Source organism: Lupinus angustifolius, chromosome LG07 (assembly GCF_001865875.1).
Source record: "Lupinus angustifolius cultivar Tanjil chromosome LG07, LupAngTanjil_v1.0, whole genome shotgun sequence".
Classification (NCBI taxonomy): domain Eukaryota; kingdom Viridiplantae; phylum Streptophyta; class Magnoliopsida; order Fabales; family Fabaceae; genus Lupinus; species Lupinus angustifolius.
The window spans coordinates 17,196,279-17,217,833 of NC_032015.1; the positions used below are offsets into that span (position 1 = coordinate 17,196,279).

Consider the following 21,555-nt stretch of genomic DNA (forward strand, 5'->3'; position numbering starts at 1 on the left):
TTTATACTTGAAAATTAAAAAAAAAATACTATCACACGAGTACCTAATTAACTAACAAAGAAAAAAGGTTTTATTATAACCAAATGTTATAGATAAATTGAAAATATCATCAAAGAAGATAGATTTTATGTTTTAATTGCAAATAAAGTTAACAAATAAATTTAAAACTTAATTAATCAACTAATATTTTGTTACAATGTAAAGTAATAAACAACAAACAAAACTCTAATAACAACAAATATAACTAAAAACAAACTGAAACTACAACATTCTTTTTCCTCCCATGTACATCCTTTTGACATGAGTGTGTACATGTCTTATTATGAGATTAATATCTATTCATAGTATATTATATATTATTTATATATTAATCATCATTGATTCTTTAATAGAAGTAATATATATGAATGGTAGATAATGTACATGGTATAAAATTTTTACATTAACAAATATATATATTAAATTCTTCTCTTATATACATATATAATGAATCTAGCTAGTTTTCCGTTAATAAAATTTATAATTTCATTATGTGTATAATCATTTTCTGCAAACTTCCTAGCATGGACCTTGAAGTAAAAGGTGGAATAGGTTGTTTAATAGTTTTGGAATTTTAGTGATAGAGTTTTATTCACATGTGAATGAATGAACATAGGGTTGGGTAAAGGATATAACCCAATCTAACTTATCTCATTATTATATATTAATTTATCATATTTATATATGTTTATTCAATTATGTATAAAAACTAAAATTTCACTCTTTTATTATTATCAAGTGCTAAAGTGAAAAATAAACCAAACAGATAATATTTCATATATAATTTTAGGGCAACCTTGTGGGTGTGCTATAAGTGCAAGACACATAACTAAAGTTCATGAGGGGCCAAAATATAATAAATATGCTATTTTTTGATTCTTTTTTAAATCACTTGTATTATCAAATTCATTCAATATTTTGTTAGTAGTAATAATCATTGTTTTTATATTAACATATGATTTTTTATATAAGAATTAATAATAATTAATAATAATTAAAATAAATAATAAATAATATAATAACAATATAAAAATTGCACTTTCAATACATCTTTTTCTCTTAATTTTATATATTCATTCATATAGTTCTGTTAGGCACACTATTATCTTGAGAAAGAACACGAGATTAATCTGTCATCTATTGATTATTATTAGCAATAAAACTATATATAATATAAAGAGTGGATATCTAATTACTTAAGTTTTTTAAACTTACTCCACATCCAATTTATCAACTTTAAGAATATCTAATTATTTAAATCTACTCATTAATTTAAATAATTGAATATTCCTAGAATGATGATTAGGTGGATCTCCCCCTAATATAGAATAGTTAACCAGCATTCACTATAAAAAATAGACTAATAAGACAATGTTGATATAATAATATAAAGTTCTATTATATATTATAATAATGTTAAAAATTCAATTTTTGGGAGAAACATGTTGAAACATCTCAGACAGAAATAAGATCCTAACAATAACATGAAAAATAGAAAAACAGTATGTATTTTTGTTACAATACTGCGTTGTCCCCAGCCTAATATACTGAATTTCCGTGTTCATAGTTGTCCCTTCTATTCCAACCTCACAAGACAACACTACTATTTATATCTCCATCTTTGTACCAAACTTCATCAATGGCTTCTTCAATTCTCTTCTTCCTTCTTCTCTCATTCTTCATTCTCAAAACCTCTTCACAATCATGCACATCACAAAAACTCACACTCCCAAAAACAAACATCCTCTACTCAAATTGCATAGACCTACCTTACCTAACATCATTTCTTCATTACACTCATAACCCTTCAAATTCATCTCTTTCCATTGCTTTCATTGCTTCTCCTCCATCACCTTCTGGTTGGGTTTCATGGGGTCTTAACCCCACAGGAACTGGCATGGTTGGTACACAAGCCATTGCAGCTTATACCCAAGATGGTAAAATTACCATAAAGACCCTTGATATACAATCTTACAAGGTTCTTGTTCCTGGGAAACTTTCCTATGAGGTTTGGAATTTGAGTGCTGAACAGAGTGATGGGGTGATTAGGATTTTTGCAACGTTGAAGGTTAAGGAAGTGAATGAAGTGAACCAAGTGTGGCAGGTGGGGCCCTCTGTTAGTAATGGTAGGTTGGATATTCATGGGTTCCAACCTCAGAATTTGAATTCTAAGGGTATATTGAAGTTGAGTGGAGGACAGAATTTTAGTAGTGTTGGCACTATGGTAGATTCCAAGACCAGGAACAGGAATGTGAGTTCATGTTTTTGAGTTATTTTGTTATCCTCTTTCATTCCTTTGTTTTGATTGTTGCATTTTCAATCTAAAATTGTGTCATGACTTATGGTTTTTGAGTTCTGGGATTGAGGAAATTGTTTAGTTGATTTCTGTTAAACAATAGTAGGGTTGGATTGAGTATAAAGGATTTAATTCTGATTGAAATTGGAATGTTAGAATCGAACCAAGCTTCTAACTCTGTTGGGTAAAGCTCATGTCACGAGTAAACATGTTATTCGTAGTTTATAAGTGGTGTGACTTGAGTTGTTATTCATCTATTTTCAAAATTATAATTTCGGATTTTGTTGATTGCCAGATTCATGGTATACTAAATGCTGTGAGTTGGGGTGTTCTATTTCCCCTTGGAGTGATTATAGCAAGGTACATGAGGACTTTCCCATCTGCAGATCCGGCGTGGTTCTATCTTCATGTTGGCTGCCAATTATCTGCTTATGTCATTGGAGTTGCTGGCTGGGCAACTGGTCTTAAACTCGGAAGCAATTCGGTCGGAATTACTTATAGTCTTCATCGCAATATTGGAATCGCTCTCTTTGCTCTTGCCACTTTACAGGTGAAACATTGTCTTATATTCTTTCATTCCCATTCAATCGATATTTCATGGTTCTTAATCCAAGAAATAGAGAATTAGAGTGTGAAAAAATTGACAACTCCAACGCATATAGATGTTAACATTTTTGGGCTAGAGTAATATAGTACACACATAAGTAGAGTATATTCTCAGCTATTAAAGGAAGCTACAATGAAATCTAACAATTTTAACTATTTTAATATTTAATTTTTCTATCCGTCTCTTTGGATTATGCAGATTTTCGCATTGTTCCTAAGGCCTAAGAAAGACCACAAATATCGATATTTCTGGAATATCTATCACCACAGCATTGGATACACAATAATTATCTTGGGACTTATCAATATATTCAAGGGGTTCGACATCCTGAATCCGGAAAAGATATGGAAAACAACATACATTGGAGTAATTGCAGCGTTGGGTGTAATTGCTGTATTGTTAGAAGTGGTCACGTGGATCGTTGTCTTGAAGAGAAAGGCGAACAAGTCAACAAAGACTTTTGATGGATACAACAACAATGGACAGTAGGGAACATACCCTTAACATGTAATACCCTTATCATAGTATCCATATATTCCCACTTTCCTTATCCTATTTATTGAACACTTTTGTATTAATGCTTGGTTTTTTAGAAAATCTTATACATGAGTACATATTTTTCATTCATTGTCATTAGATTACTGCAACTTCAACTTGCTTCTGCATTTTGCCATGCTTATTACTATTATTATGCATGTTTTCTAATCCTTTAGGTTTCTATCATTGCCATAATCGTTCTGTTATTGCAATCTGTCTTGGCTTGCATCACAGACAACAGTTTTCCATTTTTCGTGTTAATAGGCAAAGGTAGGCCACTAGGCAGAAAATAACAATAACTCCATTTTCGGAATTTAACTTATCTTTTCCTCAAATGGGACATGATTCATTTACAATGTGTACCTGGTCACACAATATTTATTTAACTGTGCACCAACCACTTGGTAATGCTACATATAACAATCTCTGTTTTTGTTATACCAGTTGATTGTTGTGTGTGCCAAAGTGAGAATTTAAGTGTTTTTTTGGGTATGAACTTGTCATGTGAAGAGAATGATGATAGATATAAAGACCTTAGATTGGTGAGATCATTCAGGATCTGTGGTTATTTATCTCTTTATCTGATCTTCCATAAAAAAATATACATAAAAATTTCAATTCTCATGAAGTACTTAAATTGCTGTAGTCTTATTAAGGTTTGAGTCATGATAAATTGTTAGTAATTAGTATCCTAAAGGCTGGTTTGGTGGAATGGGTAAAATAGCTTATTTGACTATCATGTTGTTTAATTGATAAATTGATAGTCTACCTTATCATTGTTAAATTGATAATCTACCTTACCTTATCATGTTGCAATCCAAAATTTAGTGAACATGTAGGATATAATAGGATTATTATGTTAATCTATTATATTCTAGTCATGTAGTGTATTTCTTATAGTATAAGAGCTTATTTGGTGACCTGGCTAACATATTTTCTGTCCCAAAAAGTATGTCACTCCATGTATCACTTTTTTTTATTGGTCAAAAAAATACTTTATTATTAAAATCTTAACTTAAATATATTTTTTCCAACCAATCAGAGGAAGTGACACATGAAGTTACACACTCTTTAGGACAGCAGATGTAATATCGGTGATGAGGATATGATAAAGACAAAATATGATACAGAGCAAGATATGATAAGATAAGCTCATATCTTGTTCGATGTTTCGTGCACATCAAATAACAATGACATCGATGTGGTAATAATTGTAATGGCGTGATAGTGGTTGTTCTTAGGTGAGGGTATGATAGGGTAACTGCATTACCCTATCATCCTCGATCCTAACTCTCATACTTTCACACACGAACATCAATGTCACCATTCTATCACCATCACATCAATGTCATTGTTGTCTGGTTCAGGTTAAAAGATAGGATTATCTTAGTCGTAATTTATCATGCCCATATTTTATTTTGTTCTCTATTTTATCATGTCCTTTTGCTATCATGACAACCAAATGAATTGTGGCAATTAGTTGAGAATTCAAGAAAATATTGTAGTGATGAATTAAAAATTTCAATTCTCAACACTTAATTTCATTGCTTTCTATAACAAATTTTCATTTTTATTTTATTTTTTAACGAATATTCTAAAGGCAATGATTAATATTATTCTGTATGTTTATGTATCTATAAATGCACTATTATATAAAAATACACAAAAACAAGACAACTTCCTTGCATGTGTACCTAATGCTTTATTGGGAAGAATCCATATAATATTGAATCTGGACTACTGCTCAATCTTGATTCATTTTTCATTGCCACTGTAGCTTATAGTTACACACTATTGCTTACATTGTTCACCTAGTGAACATGCTTTTGTTTAGTTCCTTCACCTCGTGAATATCAAGTAGTAATGTTGTTTTACTCATTTTATAATGTTTTTATGATATCTTACTATTAAATGAGTCCTAAAAGTATTATCATATCTTATTAAGTAGTAATATCTATCTATTCAAATTGGTAAAGTTTTCCACCCTATTAACCCATCAGTTAATAATCGGAAGAATAGTCTAATAAGTATTTAAACTATATTGAAAGTATTGGAATAGACAATTTTTATGACTTGCCGCTTTTTAGAAGCGTAACAGACTGGTGAACATTAACTTTGACTTACAATAAATAGACATTTTTTGGCCACTCAAAGAGAAGTTTCACTCTAATTTTGATATCATATAAGATTTCATGTTAGTCTAGTAGAAGTTAACTTTGACTTAATAAAAAATTAGACTCTAACTTAATATCAATTAAGATTTTATCTTAAAAAAAATTAACAATAATAACAAAAGTAACTCAACAACTATTTAATTCATAATCGAAAATACTGAACTATGCCACAATTATATATCATATAACTCATGATGCTAATTGGACTTACCTATCATACGTGTCTATGCAATAATGTCACTTACTTTAGCATGTAAAAGCGATCCATTGTGCAAAGTGAAAAAGCTAGAACAACCCATAGTTCCACTTCAATTTGTCAATTAGTTCCTGAAATTTTGTTGAAGCTGTCCGAAGCTATAGATCAAGGTGGAAAGACTTCATTGATTACTCGGATTTTTTTGAGGGAAACCTTTATTACTAAATTGATACAAATTCATACTTTTGTTTAACGTTATTTACCAAACATTATTGTGTTTTAATTGAAACAGATTTTGATTTTTCTAGTGCCCCTTGAGTGAATGGTCCCTCAAGGCTTGTAATGTTCCCCCAACTAATGATTTTATCACTTTCACAATTTTTGCTTTTGTTGCTTTTTCTTTTTAATCATTATTTGATGTTATGGGATTCCCATGCGATGTGATGTATCAACACATGGAAGCTGGAAAATGAAATTCAGCTAAAGAAGAATCATCAACATAATATTAATTTATTAAAAATATTATATATAGTTTTTTTATGAGGATTGAGAAAATTGTATGACTATTGTTCTCAGATTTTATCTATGTAATTTTACAATAAAACTGATCTTTTGGAGATGATGTAAAACTTAATATTAAAGTTTGAATAAATTATTAATATTTAAAATTTAAAATTTAAAATTTTAATAGGCTCTAAAGTTGTAATCATTTTATCTCTATTATCATGTTTATCAGATGAATTATGATTAAAACTATAAAATGTTATAAAGTTACATATAATTTTTAAGAATAAACATAGTAATAAAAGAAAACATATTTAGCTAAAATAATTATTATTTTTTTAAATGGACCCTTTATTATTGTTAGCCCCAAATGGTCACATTTTCAGTACTAGCCTAAGAGTTATGGTTGTTATGGGTGATTAAATGGTTGAATTTGGAAAATTAATAGTCAACCCCAAAGAAATAAGTAAAAATTTACAAAAATGGTTAATAGTCAACCAATAACCATTTAAATGTTTTTGAATGCTCCTTTGAAGGACATCACCTTTTAATTTCTTGATAGTAGAATCCTCTTCTCTTGCTCTTCACAATTCAATTCTAACGTTAAAAGTTGACCTTACAACTTAGAAAAAACTAAATCTCAAAATAAATTGTGGAACACTTGAAATTAAATAAATCCTGAGGAACATGGCACCCATTTGATTATTTTTCTTTGGTCAATGCAGTCAGTATTATGAACATGTGCTAGATTCACAGAATTCAATATTGCTAGTCCAAATGGAAATTCATTTTTTGTGTGGTGGATAAAACATGCAAAGTAGTTAACATAAAATAATTTTATTTTGACAGCTAAATTATAATAATTCTAAAGTTTTTATTATTTTAGATGAATATTTTTGGAGATGAATGGCGATATAAAAGATGAAAAACAATTTATAACCCACTGTTATTGGTTCAAGTGATACATGCTTCATTTCCATGTAGCAAAGTTTCAGGTTCGAGTCTTGTGGATGGAAAAAATACTCGCGGGAGAGTTAACCCACATACTTGTAGATGTTCCCGACTCAGACATGATTGCTTCCAGTACGAGGATAGCCGCATGAAACAAAAAAAATATTTATAAAGATAATTTAATTTATTATAAAAAATATGATTAAATTTGAGTTGTTAAAATAAAATTATCAAATATATATAAGCCAAATTTATTTATTTTGAATGCATACATTGAAGACAATTTTAGAAGCAAAGAAATCCATATACGTCTTCAGTAAAGTATGTGGAGGTGTCTTGGTGGGGAAAAACACATCCTTTTAGAGGAATATACTCGATTATGATGATTATGACATTTTATCCAATCCTTTGCCCACAGCATGTAGTGTTCGAGTATATCTTTATTTTACTTCTAAATTCAAAGTACATATTAGATATTTATTGAATTTAGAAAATTAGCCTATTTTAATTTTTTTTAAAAAGAATGCATGGATGGTCCTTTTACTGTGTGCTGCATGCATAATACCTCCCGAATGATAATAAGGTTATAATATCTTTTTAGATGAAAATGTCATCAAAATTTGTCTCTTGAAAAATAAATATTTGAATAAGTTTTTCCTTAGAAAATATTAATCATTTTGAAATTCATCTTTGATTAAATTTTTTAATTTAGTTTCTAACTTTCTTCTTTGTTTTGGTCACCCCTAATTATGGATAAAAAAAATATGACTATTACCTTACCATTGGCACATTACACTATATGTAGCTATTGGGACCAAAATAAATCCTATTTTAGGAGTAAACTCAAATTTTACTTTTTATATATAAAAAAAGACCTTATCAAGTCCCAGCCACATTTTCTCCATACAAATTTCGTCCTTAATTTCTAAAGTATATTTGTGACTTGCGTTCTTGAGGAAAAAATGAAAGGAAATAAAAAGTTACTATACCAAATATCGTAATAAATATCGGTCATTCAACAATGCAATTTTGAACCACGCTGTTGAAAATGAGGCAGAAGAACATCAACAACGCATAATAAAACAGGCGTTGTCAATTTGTGTAACTTCAACAGCTCATTCTTGACAAAACGTTGTTGAACATCAGTAACGTTAGTGCTGACTTGAATGATTTATGTTTAACATCACATTTGTTAGAAAGTGTTGTTGATATTAATACATGCAACAACACATAGTTAAGGAAGCATCGTTGAAGATAACATAGTAACAACGTTTTCTTAATTATGTGTTGTTGATGTTTTACAACTTTTTAAACGTCCGATATATTAATGGTGACAGTTATATGCGTCTCTTCGTTTGTTGAAATATTAATGGTTGAGTGATGCGTTATGTGTCTCTTTGTTTGTTGAATTATTAATGGTTGCTCGTCTATAAATATTGTGGTTCACTCAATGTTCTATTTCATCAGTAAGAATATGTGTTTCTATAAGAGTATGTTCATGAAGATAGAGGAAGAAAACACAAAGTAGTAAAAAAAAGAGCAATACTGCAAAGAGTGAAAAAATTGCGTTTATGTTTCAGAATCATGTTGAGGAGGTCTTTAACAACTTTTGATTTTGCAAAAGGACCCAGATTTTAGAAGGAAGGTGGTTATCATACAAGATTTGCATGAGATGGAGATTTAGTTTATTGATCTCTTTCAATTGAAAGGAAATAAAAGGAAAATAATCAATGAATTATTTTTCTTCATCTGCAATTCTTAAGTTCATTGATTTCCTTCATGGCAAAATGACCCATATTTTAAAAGGAAATCAATGAACTGTTATACAAGATGTGTGTAGAGGAGTCGGCGAAAAAATTGTGGACCCAAATTAATTTGTAAAGTATTGAGTTTAATTCATTGAGCTCTTTTAATTTTCAAAACAGTCTCATATTTCATAAGGAAAATAGTTGTTATACAATATTTGCATGAGATGAAGATTTGTATAGAGAAGTCGAGAAAAAAATATTTCCTTCATTGAAATCATTTTCATTATATTCTTCATCTGTCAAATCACTTAGTTCATTATATTTGCATGTACCAAATCATTTAGTTCATTATAATGTATTTTGTCTTTATGAATGAATAATAAAAAAATTATTTTAGATGTTAATTTTTATTTTTTGTTAATTATTTGAATGACTATTTTCTTTAATATTTTTGATATTTATTATTAATAAATTAAACACAATAAACAAATTAACAATAATTAATCAATACAAAAACAAATTAACAAAATGTAATGTTTAATATTTTTTTCAGTTTCGTATCAGTAAACACAATTATATAATAATTTACTTTGTGATAACTTTATCTTAAATAACTTTAATTCATGTTGTATAAATATTTTTCAGTCATGTAAAATGTGAACTTAATCGCGCATAACTACGAACACGCTGTTAAATTGCCAATTAGATTCTATTCAACAGTGCTATATATTGGTAGTGTTGTTGAAGATGTGTTAATGAAAATAAGTAGTAAACAGCTGGATACACAACAACAATGCAAATCTTAATATGCGATGTTGAAGATGTCAATACAACGACATTACTTTAACATGCGCGGTTGAAGATGTGTTAATGAAAATAAGTAATAAACAATGCAATCCTTAACATGTCCGGTTGAAGATGTCAATGCAACATTGCTACTGTTAATATGCGCTGTTAAATTGGTAATACAGTTTACATACCTAAAACGTGAATCGTTCTCTCTACGCTCTCAAACTTAATCGAAAAGAAATCTTCATACTCTCAGCAAACCCTCACACTCTCAGCAAACCCTCACACTCTCAGCAAACCCTCATAAACCTCAAAAAACTTCATCAATAGCTTCCCAAAGTGGTGATCATGGTTCTCACAGTGGTGACGAAGCTACACCGACTCGACAAGCAAATCGTTTCTCAAAAAATGACCTCCACGTGGAATGACTTCCATGAAGAATGTCATTCGATCAAGAAGTAAGGATGTAAAGATAGAAGTTCAATGGAACTCTAAAGGCCAACCATTAAACTCGAAGGGTGACAACATATTGGTAAGCTACATTGGTGTTGTTGTTAGGCATAATCTGAAGCTAACAATCAAGAAATGAAGTGATGTAGGGAATACCATGAATGAGCTTATTTGGAATGAAATAACAGTAAGTTTATTTTTTAGTTTTTGTGTTTTCATGCAATGTACGTATATGTGTTACGTTTTCATGCAATGTACATATATGCATGTGTTTTCATGTAATATATAATGTATATGTGTTTTTATTTCAGTCAACTTTTGATGTTGGTGACCCAGCTGATATGAAATGATCTATTGTTCTTTTAACTAACAAAATAATCATCAATAGTATTGATGACCAAGAATATGAAAATATTGATGAAGATGGTCTTTTTCTGGGGCATATCAGTCGCGTGAGAGCGGACCAACTACATATGATTATTTATATACAAGAGATGATCACAATGAAGGGCATTGGGTAAATCAATATGCTCCTCCAAACAAGGATGACCCTACAAGACAAAAACAATCAAAGAAAATGAAAAAGTAGATGCAAGTAGTCTTTGTATAATTATATGTTAATTTTGATTGTTTGTAATTTATATAATATTGTTTCTTTGTAATTTGTGTAATTTTTTATTTGTAATTATGTATTCTGTCAAAACATAATTGACATGATATTCATTATTTGTATTTTGTATTGTATTGTATTGATGTTTAATAAAACAAACTTCTGACATGTATTAATGTGTGTTGTTCAGAATGTGTAAATGTCTGTGCTGTTGAGAATGTATGTTCTGCTAATAAATGTATATGTAGGTATTAATTTATACAATTCAACAGCGAATTCTAAGGGAAACTTTGGCATGCGTTGGTACATTATTAATACAAGAGCGCTATGCATGTGATGCGCTGTTGTATTAAGGTGTTGTTTGAGAAAATTTATGAATAATACATCAACAGTTTTCTATTATTGTGTTGTTAAATATATGAACTTCAACAGCGCAACCATAAGCGTTGTTAATAAGACCTATAAAATGCGCCGTTTATGTAAGACTATATGACAGCGCTTTGTGGACGATGCGCTGTTGTATTGATGCACTATATGACAACGATTTTTGTATGTTACAATGTGGTATATAATCAATACAACAACGTTTGTAAAATGATGTTAACGATGACCATATACTACTGTGATAAAAAAAGAAAGCGTCCGAAAGCGCTTTTATATATCTAAAATAAGCTTTGTTGAACGGCAACTCTGGCGTAGTGAGTTTAAAGTCATCTTACAAGTATTTCATGGTTATGAGCTCTTCTATTTCGCTTCTTTAATCTCTAAGACTCAACTTGCACGAATAAATCTTAAAAAATATTAGGGATACTTGAAATATATGTGAGTGTATGAGTCTCGCATTACGTGATATTATAATAATTGGCTGAATATCATTAACAAATTATCTTGTCATGTGATAAAGTGGAGACAATATTGTTTGGATGACTATTGCATATATATGACTGATATGCCTATGAAGCAAAGGTTTGCTGTAATGGTTTTGGAGGTGATGATGGTGGTGGAAGAAGAGGTAGGTAGGTAGGTATATTCTTGTTTTTCAAATAAAATGAAATTTGATTTTAGTCTTAATTTATGGTTTTATTACTTTGGTCATAATATGGTTTGATGTGGTGAAATTTAGGTTATGTCAGTGTTTTTCATCTAGAACCAAAATCAAAATGAAAAAAAAAAGAGAGTTACATAAATGATCAACATTTATAAAAACTAATATATGTAGTACAAAATCTGTAGTAATTATGTCACATATTTTTTTGTAAAGTTCTTTTGCTAAGTATATGGTGATACCAACTAAAGCATGGGATATAACAAAATAAATCATCTATATCATATTCTATATTTATAATTTTGAAAGATTAAGTAGTTAATTATTTTGTATGGGGACTAAAATATCCAATGTTATTATTAAGTATCCATTTCGGCCTTTACAATTGAATTGATGCATGTATAATTATCAACTTACAAATATATTAAATAAAATACAAATATATTATAACTATTTTATAACTTACAATTGATTGAGAGAGGAAATATATTTTCATAACTTATAATTGGTTGAGAGAGAAAATATATTTTCAATATAAACGAATCAATATAAAATTAAATGACAAATAAAAATATTCTTTAAAGTGCATTTTTTATTGACGCGTGTTTATTTTGTAGATTTGTTCTTATTTTATAGACCATTTCTCATTTTCATTAATTTTTTTTGTTTATTTTTCATAGATTTATTTATTTTGTTGTTATACAAAAAGAAATAACAAACTAATTTATAGCAAACCCTCTTTGGGAATCCAAAATACATTAAATATTTAAATATAGACAATTGAATACACTTGATTTATTTTATTTTGTTTCTTACCTTTATTATTAACATTGCATATATAACAATATTAGTTTATATATTTTGATACTTTGTAACAATAATTATGAAACTCATGATTTTTATGATCAAATATTTATTTATATCATATGAGTTCATATTACTATGATAATAATAATTTGTACTCAATTATATATTATCATGTCTTACTATATATTTGATCATTATGTTGCATAATTTGTCAATTTATGGACGATTAATATATTATCATGTCTTACTATGCGACAAAAGTTAAGACATTGTGTCATTACATTAGAAAACATATCCAATGATATTAATTCACAATTTTTGTGTTTCTATATATTTCGCTTTATTTTATCAAATTATTACACAATATTACTAATATACATTTAATAATATTCATATTTATGTGCTTCTAAATATTCGTTAAAATCAATGTCTCATGAGAATGCTTGAGTAATATGTGATTGTTTAACCATATGATTGCACATGTAAGATGAATGTTCTTAACTATATGAATACACATGTAACATGTGTGTTTCTTAATAATTAGAAGGTACATTTAACATGTATGTTCTTAATCACACGAATGCACGAGTAACATGTGTGCTCTTAACCATATGAATGCACAAGTAACATATTTTTTCTTAACCATATGAAATGCACGAATAACATGTGTTATTAACTATTAAAATGCACAGATAACATGTGTTATTAACCATTAGAATGCACGGGTAATATATGTTATTAACCAAACGAATACACGAATAATATATGTGTTATTAAACATACGAATACACGGATAACATGTTTATTCTTAACCATGTGTCAAAAAATTATTGTCCCGTGTAAATGCATAGGTAACTTACTAGTTGATGCATGTATAATTAGTTCTAACTGTTATTATCAACTTAATATTTCCCTTGCTTAAAGATTTAGATAGTTCTAGTTTAGAAAATAGTAAAGAACCAAAATTTTGGCCTAAACTATGACCCGAAAATTAAACCAACACCTCGGAAATTTAATTTCCTTGTATGTGCTAACTCAGTGTATAAGTGTAATTTCTTAGGGTTTAATTATGGGGAACTAGTCCCAACATATCTGAGACCCTATCCAAGTAAAAAATATGTGCTATAACTTTATTTACAAAATTATACAGTTTTTTATGGAAATTAGAGAAATTGTGTCTACCATTCTCACACGTTATTTGTGAGAGTTTTACCAACAAAATTAGTTTTTTCGAGACTATATAAAACTTAATATCAAAGGTCGAACGAAATATCGATTTATAAATTTCAAAATTTGACGAGTCATAAAGTTTGAACCATCTTATTTATATTTTTAAGTTCACATGATGAACTTAAAGTAAATTATGAAATATAATGAACTTGGAGATCAACTTCCTCACGAGTCTTAAACGATCTCATACTTTACTCACCTTAGTTCAAACCTTATTTAATTATGGATATCGATCATCTAATAATATAAAACAATGATTATTACGACCAACAAAATATTGAATAAATTTATGCGCATAATTAATAATGTTCATTCATAATACAATTAATTTAAAAAAGAATAAAAAACAATGGCATATTTATTATATGTTAGTTCCATATGTAAAAAATATTTGGACCACATGTTATGTTCATTGTTACATATAGTCAAATTAAAATGTTATAATTCAAGTAAAGATTATGACCATGAACATAATTGTTATGAAAACAAAAAAATAAATATTGTTCATGAAAAATCATGTACTTCTTATAAATAAGAGTTATAGTCCTCAAATACATGCACTAATTAATTAATATGAGAGATTTTAAATCTTTAAGGGCAACTACATATCATGACTTTCAAATAATTCCACCATAGACATGAAGTTAGATCGAAAATAAAAGACATATAAGTTCATCCATCATATTGTATAGTATAGTGAGCTATGCTTCTCTTATAACAATTATAATGATTTCATATTGACTCTTTATCTTTCTTATTAACTAAGTAAAGATGAAATTGAATAATTAATATTTTTTGATTTTCTAAAAACAAATAAATAAGTAAAAATTTGTTTCCAAAAAATGTACCCATTTAATAGCCAAGGATGTATATTTGAGGGTGTAACTATCCATGAACTAAGATCACCTGTCCTCAAATATTCTCATCCCATGTGTTCCAAATTAATGAAATTCCATCAACTAACATAAAAAAATTATGTTTTGTTTTTATATTTTTTATTTTTAAGTGTGACAATTTTCAATTAGATGAAAAATTCGATCTTAGTGTAGCGCAGGAATAGAGCCAAACAAGTGGTTTGATTACATTTGATTCACATTTTTTTTTTCAGATTAAAAACCGAATCAGACATGAAAGGTTTGGTTCAACAATTATCATGTTTTTTTCTGTGCAGAAATCATAATTTTTTTTTCCAGGAATATCCATCCATGACTATGACTATTAAAGGCACTGGATAAATGATAGTTGAATATGCTGATCATAAACATACTCATGTTAGAGTAAAGCATTTCTTCTTTCTTTCTTTTTTCATACCACAAAAGGGGATAACATAAACTTGAAGGAAACAGAAAATGCATGAAACAATAGCCATTAGAGCTAGTGAAGTTGGCAAAAAAAATAGTTGAGTAAAAGAACAAGAAACTACTCTTCAAATATCCAAAAAAGTACTATAAACCCAAGTCAAAACACAAAGTACATCATGAACAACATGAGCCGAACTTGCTTTCCTTTGATCCAGAGCCATTACTCAGGCTTACTCGATTCGCAGACAACTCGGCCTTATAAGAATCCGAGTTCAAGACTTTACGGCTCATGTTGTTGTAAATTTCGCGGATAACAATCTCAAAGGCTGTTTGAACATTGGTCGCATCGAGTGCCGATGTCTCTATAAAGAACATACCTTCAGCTTCTGCAAGAGTTTTTCCCTCTTCTATGCTCACCTCTCTAATATTCTCCAAATCACATTTATTTCCAACCAACATTCTTACTATTGAGCTATCATTTTGAGCTGCAGGGTAGTTTATGCAAGAATTAAACTCTACATTACATGAATTAAATTGCATGAGAAGCAAACCTTTAATAAAAATAAGAGCTTAAGGAAGATTTCAGTCAATAAGAATCTTAGAAAACATATGCTTTGAGTGAAAGGTCACATAAATATAACATAAAGATCAAGCAGATGGAAGTTTCTTTAGCTTGTTCACCTAGTCCAGAGTAGAACATGAACAAAGATCTATTGTCCCAAATCGTGTCTCAAGCAATGTCTCGGTCTAATGATATTGAAGCAAAAATAGAAAAAATAATAAAATTTAATTTTTTTCATTGACATGCCATATTTTCATTGGTCCGAGACATGATTTGAGACACAATTTAGGAGAGCCGATCCTTGTCACTAAAACATATGTACAAATTGCATTCAATCTTTAAAATACAGTTAGGCAATAATAGCAGTATTTAATCATGAAAAATACTTCATCTTATTCCATATAGATGGCAAGGATAGCATCTATTCACTCTGCATTACAACTAGCATGCAAGCAAATCAATCTCCAAGAGCAGATTTGGAGCTTCATTTTATCATCATGAGCTGCAATATAGTTACATAAGTCTCTCATTTATTCTATGTGCTGCATACCGAATTCATCGTGTTGCATACCATGTATCGAGTTTGTCACAAATAATGTCTCATAAAATTAAATTAATGTAATAAATCATGTACACAAGTAAACCATGCACTCCTACCTGTATGGCATAACAGGTAACTTATAAGCTGCAATACAGCCCCATTAACCAGTTCAGGTACCCTTCAAATTTGACATTAAACAATTTTCTAGCACAGTTCATAACCTCAACAAATAAGTGCACTGCAGTCTTACACTTAAAATCAAATGAGCTATTTCCATGATTTAAACTTATGCCCTCCATGTCACAAGACAATTCTACCGTTGCGCCAAACTCACCTCACATCATAACCTCAAAATCCTCATGATATAAATAAAAATCAATCCAAACTGTCTCCTATTGCTAAAAAAGTAAGATAAGTCAGCTAAAGAAAAAGCAAAGACCAAATTGAGACCTAACTTTCATGACACTCCTTAATTGTTGTCCTTCCTAATCCTTTAAAATTTGTTTCCTTTTCCTTTAACAAAATCCCATAAAAGTTAAAAAGAATTACTAGGGAGCCATGTTGTTGTTAGAGTGGAAGATTCAAGGAATGTAACGTTATAGTGGTTGATGGTCCAAATCTCATTTACTACAAATTAGGGATGATAATGAAAAGCGAACCCGTGGATACTTGTCCGAACCCAATACGAATTTGACCGGGGGAAACATGATTTAACTAGGTTTGAGTTTTACATTCAACTTCTGGGTTTGGGTCCGGGTCCAGGTTTGGTATAATTGATATAGAAATTTGACATATATATATAACCTATATATGTAAATACATGTTCTGGGCGGGTTCCCATGAGGTTCGGGTTACCCGAAACTCGACGGTGTGAGGGATGGTAGCATTATTTTCAATCCCACTTAATTTGGGTTCGGATTTTGGGTTTGGGTAATCACAAAGCTAACCTTGTCCCGCTGTCATTCCTACTATAAATATTAGCATACTAACATTTGTCTATAAAAAATAAATATATAAACAACAGAAAGTAAAAAGAATTAATAAAAACTCACCCAACAAAATGAAGGAAACAAAAAAGGTGTTAGTACTACTAATATTAGTGAATAGTGAATACTCACTATCAAGTTCTTGAAGCCACCTTTTGATACCATCAAAAGTACCTTTCCTAGTAATATCATAAACAACAAGTGCACCAAGAGCACCTCTATAGTATGCAGATGTAACAGCTCTAAAACGTTCTTGTCCTGCAGTATCCCAAATCTGTGCCTTCACTTCTTTCCCTTCAATCTCAACCACTTGGGTCTGAAACTCAACACCTATTGTGGCCTTTGAGTTTGTATCAAACTCATTACGAGCAAAACGTGAGAGGAGATTTGACTTGCCTACTGCAGAGTCACCAATGAGCACGATCTTGAATAGGTATTCTTCTCCACCAATGGGTGAGTCCATTTTTGTTGAAATGAAAATGGGAAATGGAGATGTGAGTTGTTATTGTTCTTATGGGGAAATGGAAGGACTAAGGAGTGGGTGTCACGTATGAATGCACAAATATCATCTGTCGTCTCAAAGTCTGTCCGGAAACAATCATGGTGAAACAAAAACAGAAAAAAATTGATAAATGTTCAATTTTATTAATTGACATCATATATTCATATATTCTAATTAGTATGTGACACCGTTTAAGAACATATTTTGGGAGAACAGATCATTCTCCGATATCAATATTAAGTAGTATGGTGTGATTGGGTGGAGAAGACGTGAAGTGAGTGATTGTGATTTATTATACAAAAATGATGAGAACAAATATATCTAACTAACTTTATAGCTACAAGTTTCCATTCACATCGAGAGTTATAAATTATTGTAATACATAGATATTACAATAAAATGATATATAGTTTTACAAATCCTCTTGTCAATTTGATATACATGAGAATAATAGAAAGTGATACATATGCTAACTTCTTGTGGTCAAAGAAGATTTTGTAAGAATATTGGAGAAGGTGCGTCTTTAGTGGGTGGCAATTCGTGCCTATATGTCTCCATGTTTTGCAAAGAATTGAAAATATAGAGCCATGGTAGTTGTTCTTAAAAGGATAATAATATTGTTATTATGTTTTCTATTGTGATATTTTTATTTTATGAAGTATGTTTTTAAATAAGAATGATGAGAGATAAATAAGGTAGAAGTTTGGTTAAGAATGAGGTAGATTATGTGATCTAAAATAAAAATAAAAATGATGTTTGCTATTATATGGAAAAAAATATATGTTGTTGTTATTTCATGTGGATTTATAATGAATTATTAAAAAAGAAAGATGTTGTTTTTCATTATATTGCTCTTATGCTAATAATTTTTTCTTTTTTTCTTCCAAGAAAGCAAAAAGAAAGATAGACTAAGATCCAGAGAAAGCTACTCCCATAGCTTAAACTAGCAAAACGTATTGAAACCATTGGAGATGAATTTAAAGCAATAAACTTTGCATCCATGCTAGAACACATCTCGGCCAATATAATTGGCATATTGGTTATGAATTTAAAGAATAAAAGTAGTTATGGGTTATGGGCCACCGTTCGGATCCTTTCCTATATAAATGATTATTTTTGCACTTATATATATAGGAATAAAAATATTTCTCCATTATATTTTAAGGATAAAATTATTAAATCATATTACATTTTTCTATCTGTTTTTTGTGTACATATCTCTCTATTATTGAAGAGTATCCTAATTTATTCTAATTGTAAACAATGGTGCATATCATCACTAAAAAGTTCAATGGCTGCAATAATTCCATGCAAATCCACCATATTATCACAGGAAATATATTGGCACACACAATTAAACACTCTAAAACTTAAACAAGGATTTTCTTTATTATTAGAGAAGCAAATCCTTTATTTTTAATGACAAAAGTATAATTTTATTATAATTAAAAGAGTAAATATATTATTAAAAATTGTATGTCTATTTAATTTTTGAAGCATTTACCTTTAATATAGAGAATCCTAAGTCCTAAAAATTATGTCTAGCATCAAAACCAAGGGGCAGCCAATAAACCAAATAACAAGTGACCTGGGACAATCTCCAAGACAGTCGTAATTAAGATGAACTCAAATATGAAGGAAAACAATTGTAATTTAATGACAACACATTCGAAGGAAAGGGAATGAATTCCTATTAAGTGAAATTCTTATCAACATTTTTTTTTGGTTTAGATTTTACCATGTTTTCTTTACGTTTATGCAAAATTCAGCACATCCGGATCTTCTTCAAGTGAAAGCAAACTTGTTGTTAGTCAGTTTAATTGATGTGAAAATTAATATATTTTGAGTATAAAATTTATGCACGGTAAATATTTATATATAGTCGATGTATTATTAACTGTTTATTTATATTACTTTTATTTAAAAGTCAATACTAATTAAAAATGAATGGTGAATGATACACTCATAGTAATAATTAAAAATTCTTACATTGTTACTGCATATATCTTTTTCTTATATATTTTCTTAAAAGAAAAGATATATGGGCCATTATAAATGACAAAATGGACAATGTTCACGGGTGCGCCTGTATAGCCCGCACTTTTTTGCGGGTTGGGCATACAATTTTTTCCCATTTACCCGTATCGCCCTGCCCGTTTTGCCCGTCAAGTACACATGCATTTCAATTGGGTAACGCGGGCGGCCCACAAACATAATTTAAGGAAAAAATTAATAAAATTTCAAATAAGTTATGATATAATTTGATTTTTGATCTCTAAAAAATTGTACTCTAATGTGATTTGTTCAACTTCATATAAAATATCAAAGTTTTTTTAAATTTTTATCTTCAACTACTTTATTTAATTTTTTTTATTATATAATTTTTTTAATTATTAAACAATGTCATGGGCCGCCCGCAAGCCCATTTTAAAATTGGCATAGCATTGAATTTTGTCCGTTAAGCCAATGCAGGCATGCCCGTGTCTGCTTAAATTATTGTGAGCATTTGCAGGCACGGGCAAAACGGGTCGGGTGACCCATTTTGCCATCTTTATGGGCCATTAATATTTTATCTCTCGTACTTTAATTGTAACTTTAGGAATCCATGAATATTTTGTTAAACTTCTACCTTCACTCTCAAGGAATCATGACTTCCTTCTTCTCCTTCCTTTCTTGATGGGGCATACTTTTCTGCTTCAACCCACTTTATTTCTTTCTTTTCTGTTTTTATTAGTTATGGGCTTTTGTGTTAGTTAAGCCCAATTCTTATAATAGAGTTTTAGTTATGATTGGTATTTAACAATCTTCCTCTTTTAGTTTTCTACATTCCATTCTATTATGTTTGTTCTATGAAGTTAGTTTTCGCAATTTACTTCTTCTTCAATCTCTTGCATCTTGTACCTTCATTTTACTGCAAGATTCAATAACAATATTTGTTTCCTTATTCTTTATCTTCCACTACATCCAAGAAATGAAGATGGTATCTGTTCCTACCCGGCGAACCGAAGAGTCCCATGCTTGGTCGCCGAGGTAGGCCCCACGTGTTGGGACCACCAGAGTTGACCCAAGAAACAGCATGCCTTCCGTACCTCACCAACCCACCTGCCAGTGCAGCAGACAGGCTGCAGAACGGCTACCAAACCAACCACAGGCTAGAAGACAAGAATGGCACAGTGTACGGTCCTGGCAGACCGCCTGACACGGGAAAAGCAACTCCCGACAACACCTTTGGTCAGCCACACGTCGCACCACTAGCCAAGAACCTAATGTCAACTCTCCCTTCTATAAATAGGGATCTCTACCAGCAGAAAGTATCTTAATCTCTTCACTCTTTAACATTACTCATTCTATTGCTATTTGTTTTCATTATTCTCACACTCCCATTCGCTTAATTCATACACTGACTTGATCGTCGGAGAACCTTTTCAGGTACCTCCACCGGCGGGCCAGCTCTCCTACTTCATCCTGCTACTTTGACGACTATCCTTTTCTCCTTCATCAACATCTGATCAACCATTGTCCATACCTTTGTGTTCTAATAAAGAACAGTATCAGAGCATATCATTCTCTCATTCGTCTTCAAGGTTATCTACTTCTCCCTCTCCATTCTCCTATAAAAAAATACTTGCCACTATTCTCTGCTCTTCTTGTTACTTCAGATAAATGGCTAATCAGATAAA

At 30.1% G+C, this 21,555-nt stretch overlaps 2 protein-coding genes across 2 annotated transcripts; one reads left to right on the top strand and one right to left on the bottom strand.

Moving 5' to 3' along the window:
- On the top strand, positions 1,571–3,647 carry LOC109352516 (cytochrome b561 and DOMON domain-containing protein At3g25290-like). Its single transcript, XM_019594526.1, has 3 exons — positions 1,571–2,290; positions 2,631–2,885; positions 3,141–3,647. The coding sequence occupies exons 1-3, from the start codon at positions 1,679–1,681 to the stop codon at positions 3,429–3,431; spliced, it is 1,158 nt and encodes a 385-aa protein (XP_019450071.1). The 5' UTR covers positions 1,571–1,678; the 3' UTR covers positions 3,432–3,647.
- Positions 15,242–17,882, bottom strand: LOC109352517 (ras-related protein RABA5b-like). Its single transcript, XM_019594527.1, has 2 exons — positions 17,506–17,882; positions 15,242–15,769 (listed from the first exon to the last, which is right to left on the bottom strand). Exons 1-2 carry the CDS (start codon positions 17,834–17,836, stop codon positions 15,459–15,461), a joined length of 642 nt encoding a protein of 213 aa, XP_019450072.1. The 5' UTR covers positions 17,837–17,882; the 3' UTR covers positions 15,242–15,458.

What these genes read in the sequence shown, in the direction of transcription:
- LOC109352517 (XM_019594527.1), bottom strand. Translation starts at nt 17,836, where the DNA reads ATGGACTCACCCATTGGTGGAGAAGAATACCTATTCAAGATCGTGCTC. An exon ending in GTGGCTTCAAGAACTTGATA is followed by an intron (nt 15,770 to 17,505) that starts GTGAGTATTCAC and finishes ACTACCCTGCAG; the next exon opens with CTCAAAATGATAGCTCAATA.
- LOC109352516 (XM_019594526.1), top strand. Translation starts at nt 1,679, where the DNA reads ATGGCTTCTTCAATTCTCTTCTTCCTTCTTCTCTCATTCTTCATTCTC. An exon ending in CCAAGACCAGGAACAGGAAT is followed by an intron (nt 2,291 to 2,630) that starts GTGAGTTCATGT and finishes GTTGATTGCCAG; the next exon opens with ATTCATGGTATACTAAATGC. An exon ending in TTGCTCTTGCCACTTTACAG is followed by an intron (nt 2,886 to 3,140) that starts GTGAAACATTGT and finishes TGGATTATGCAG; the next exon opens with ATTTTCGCATTGTTCCTAAG.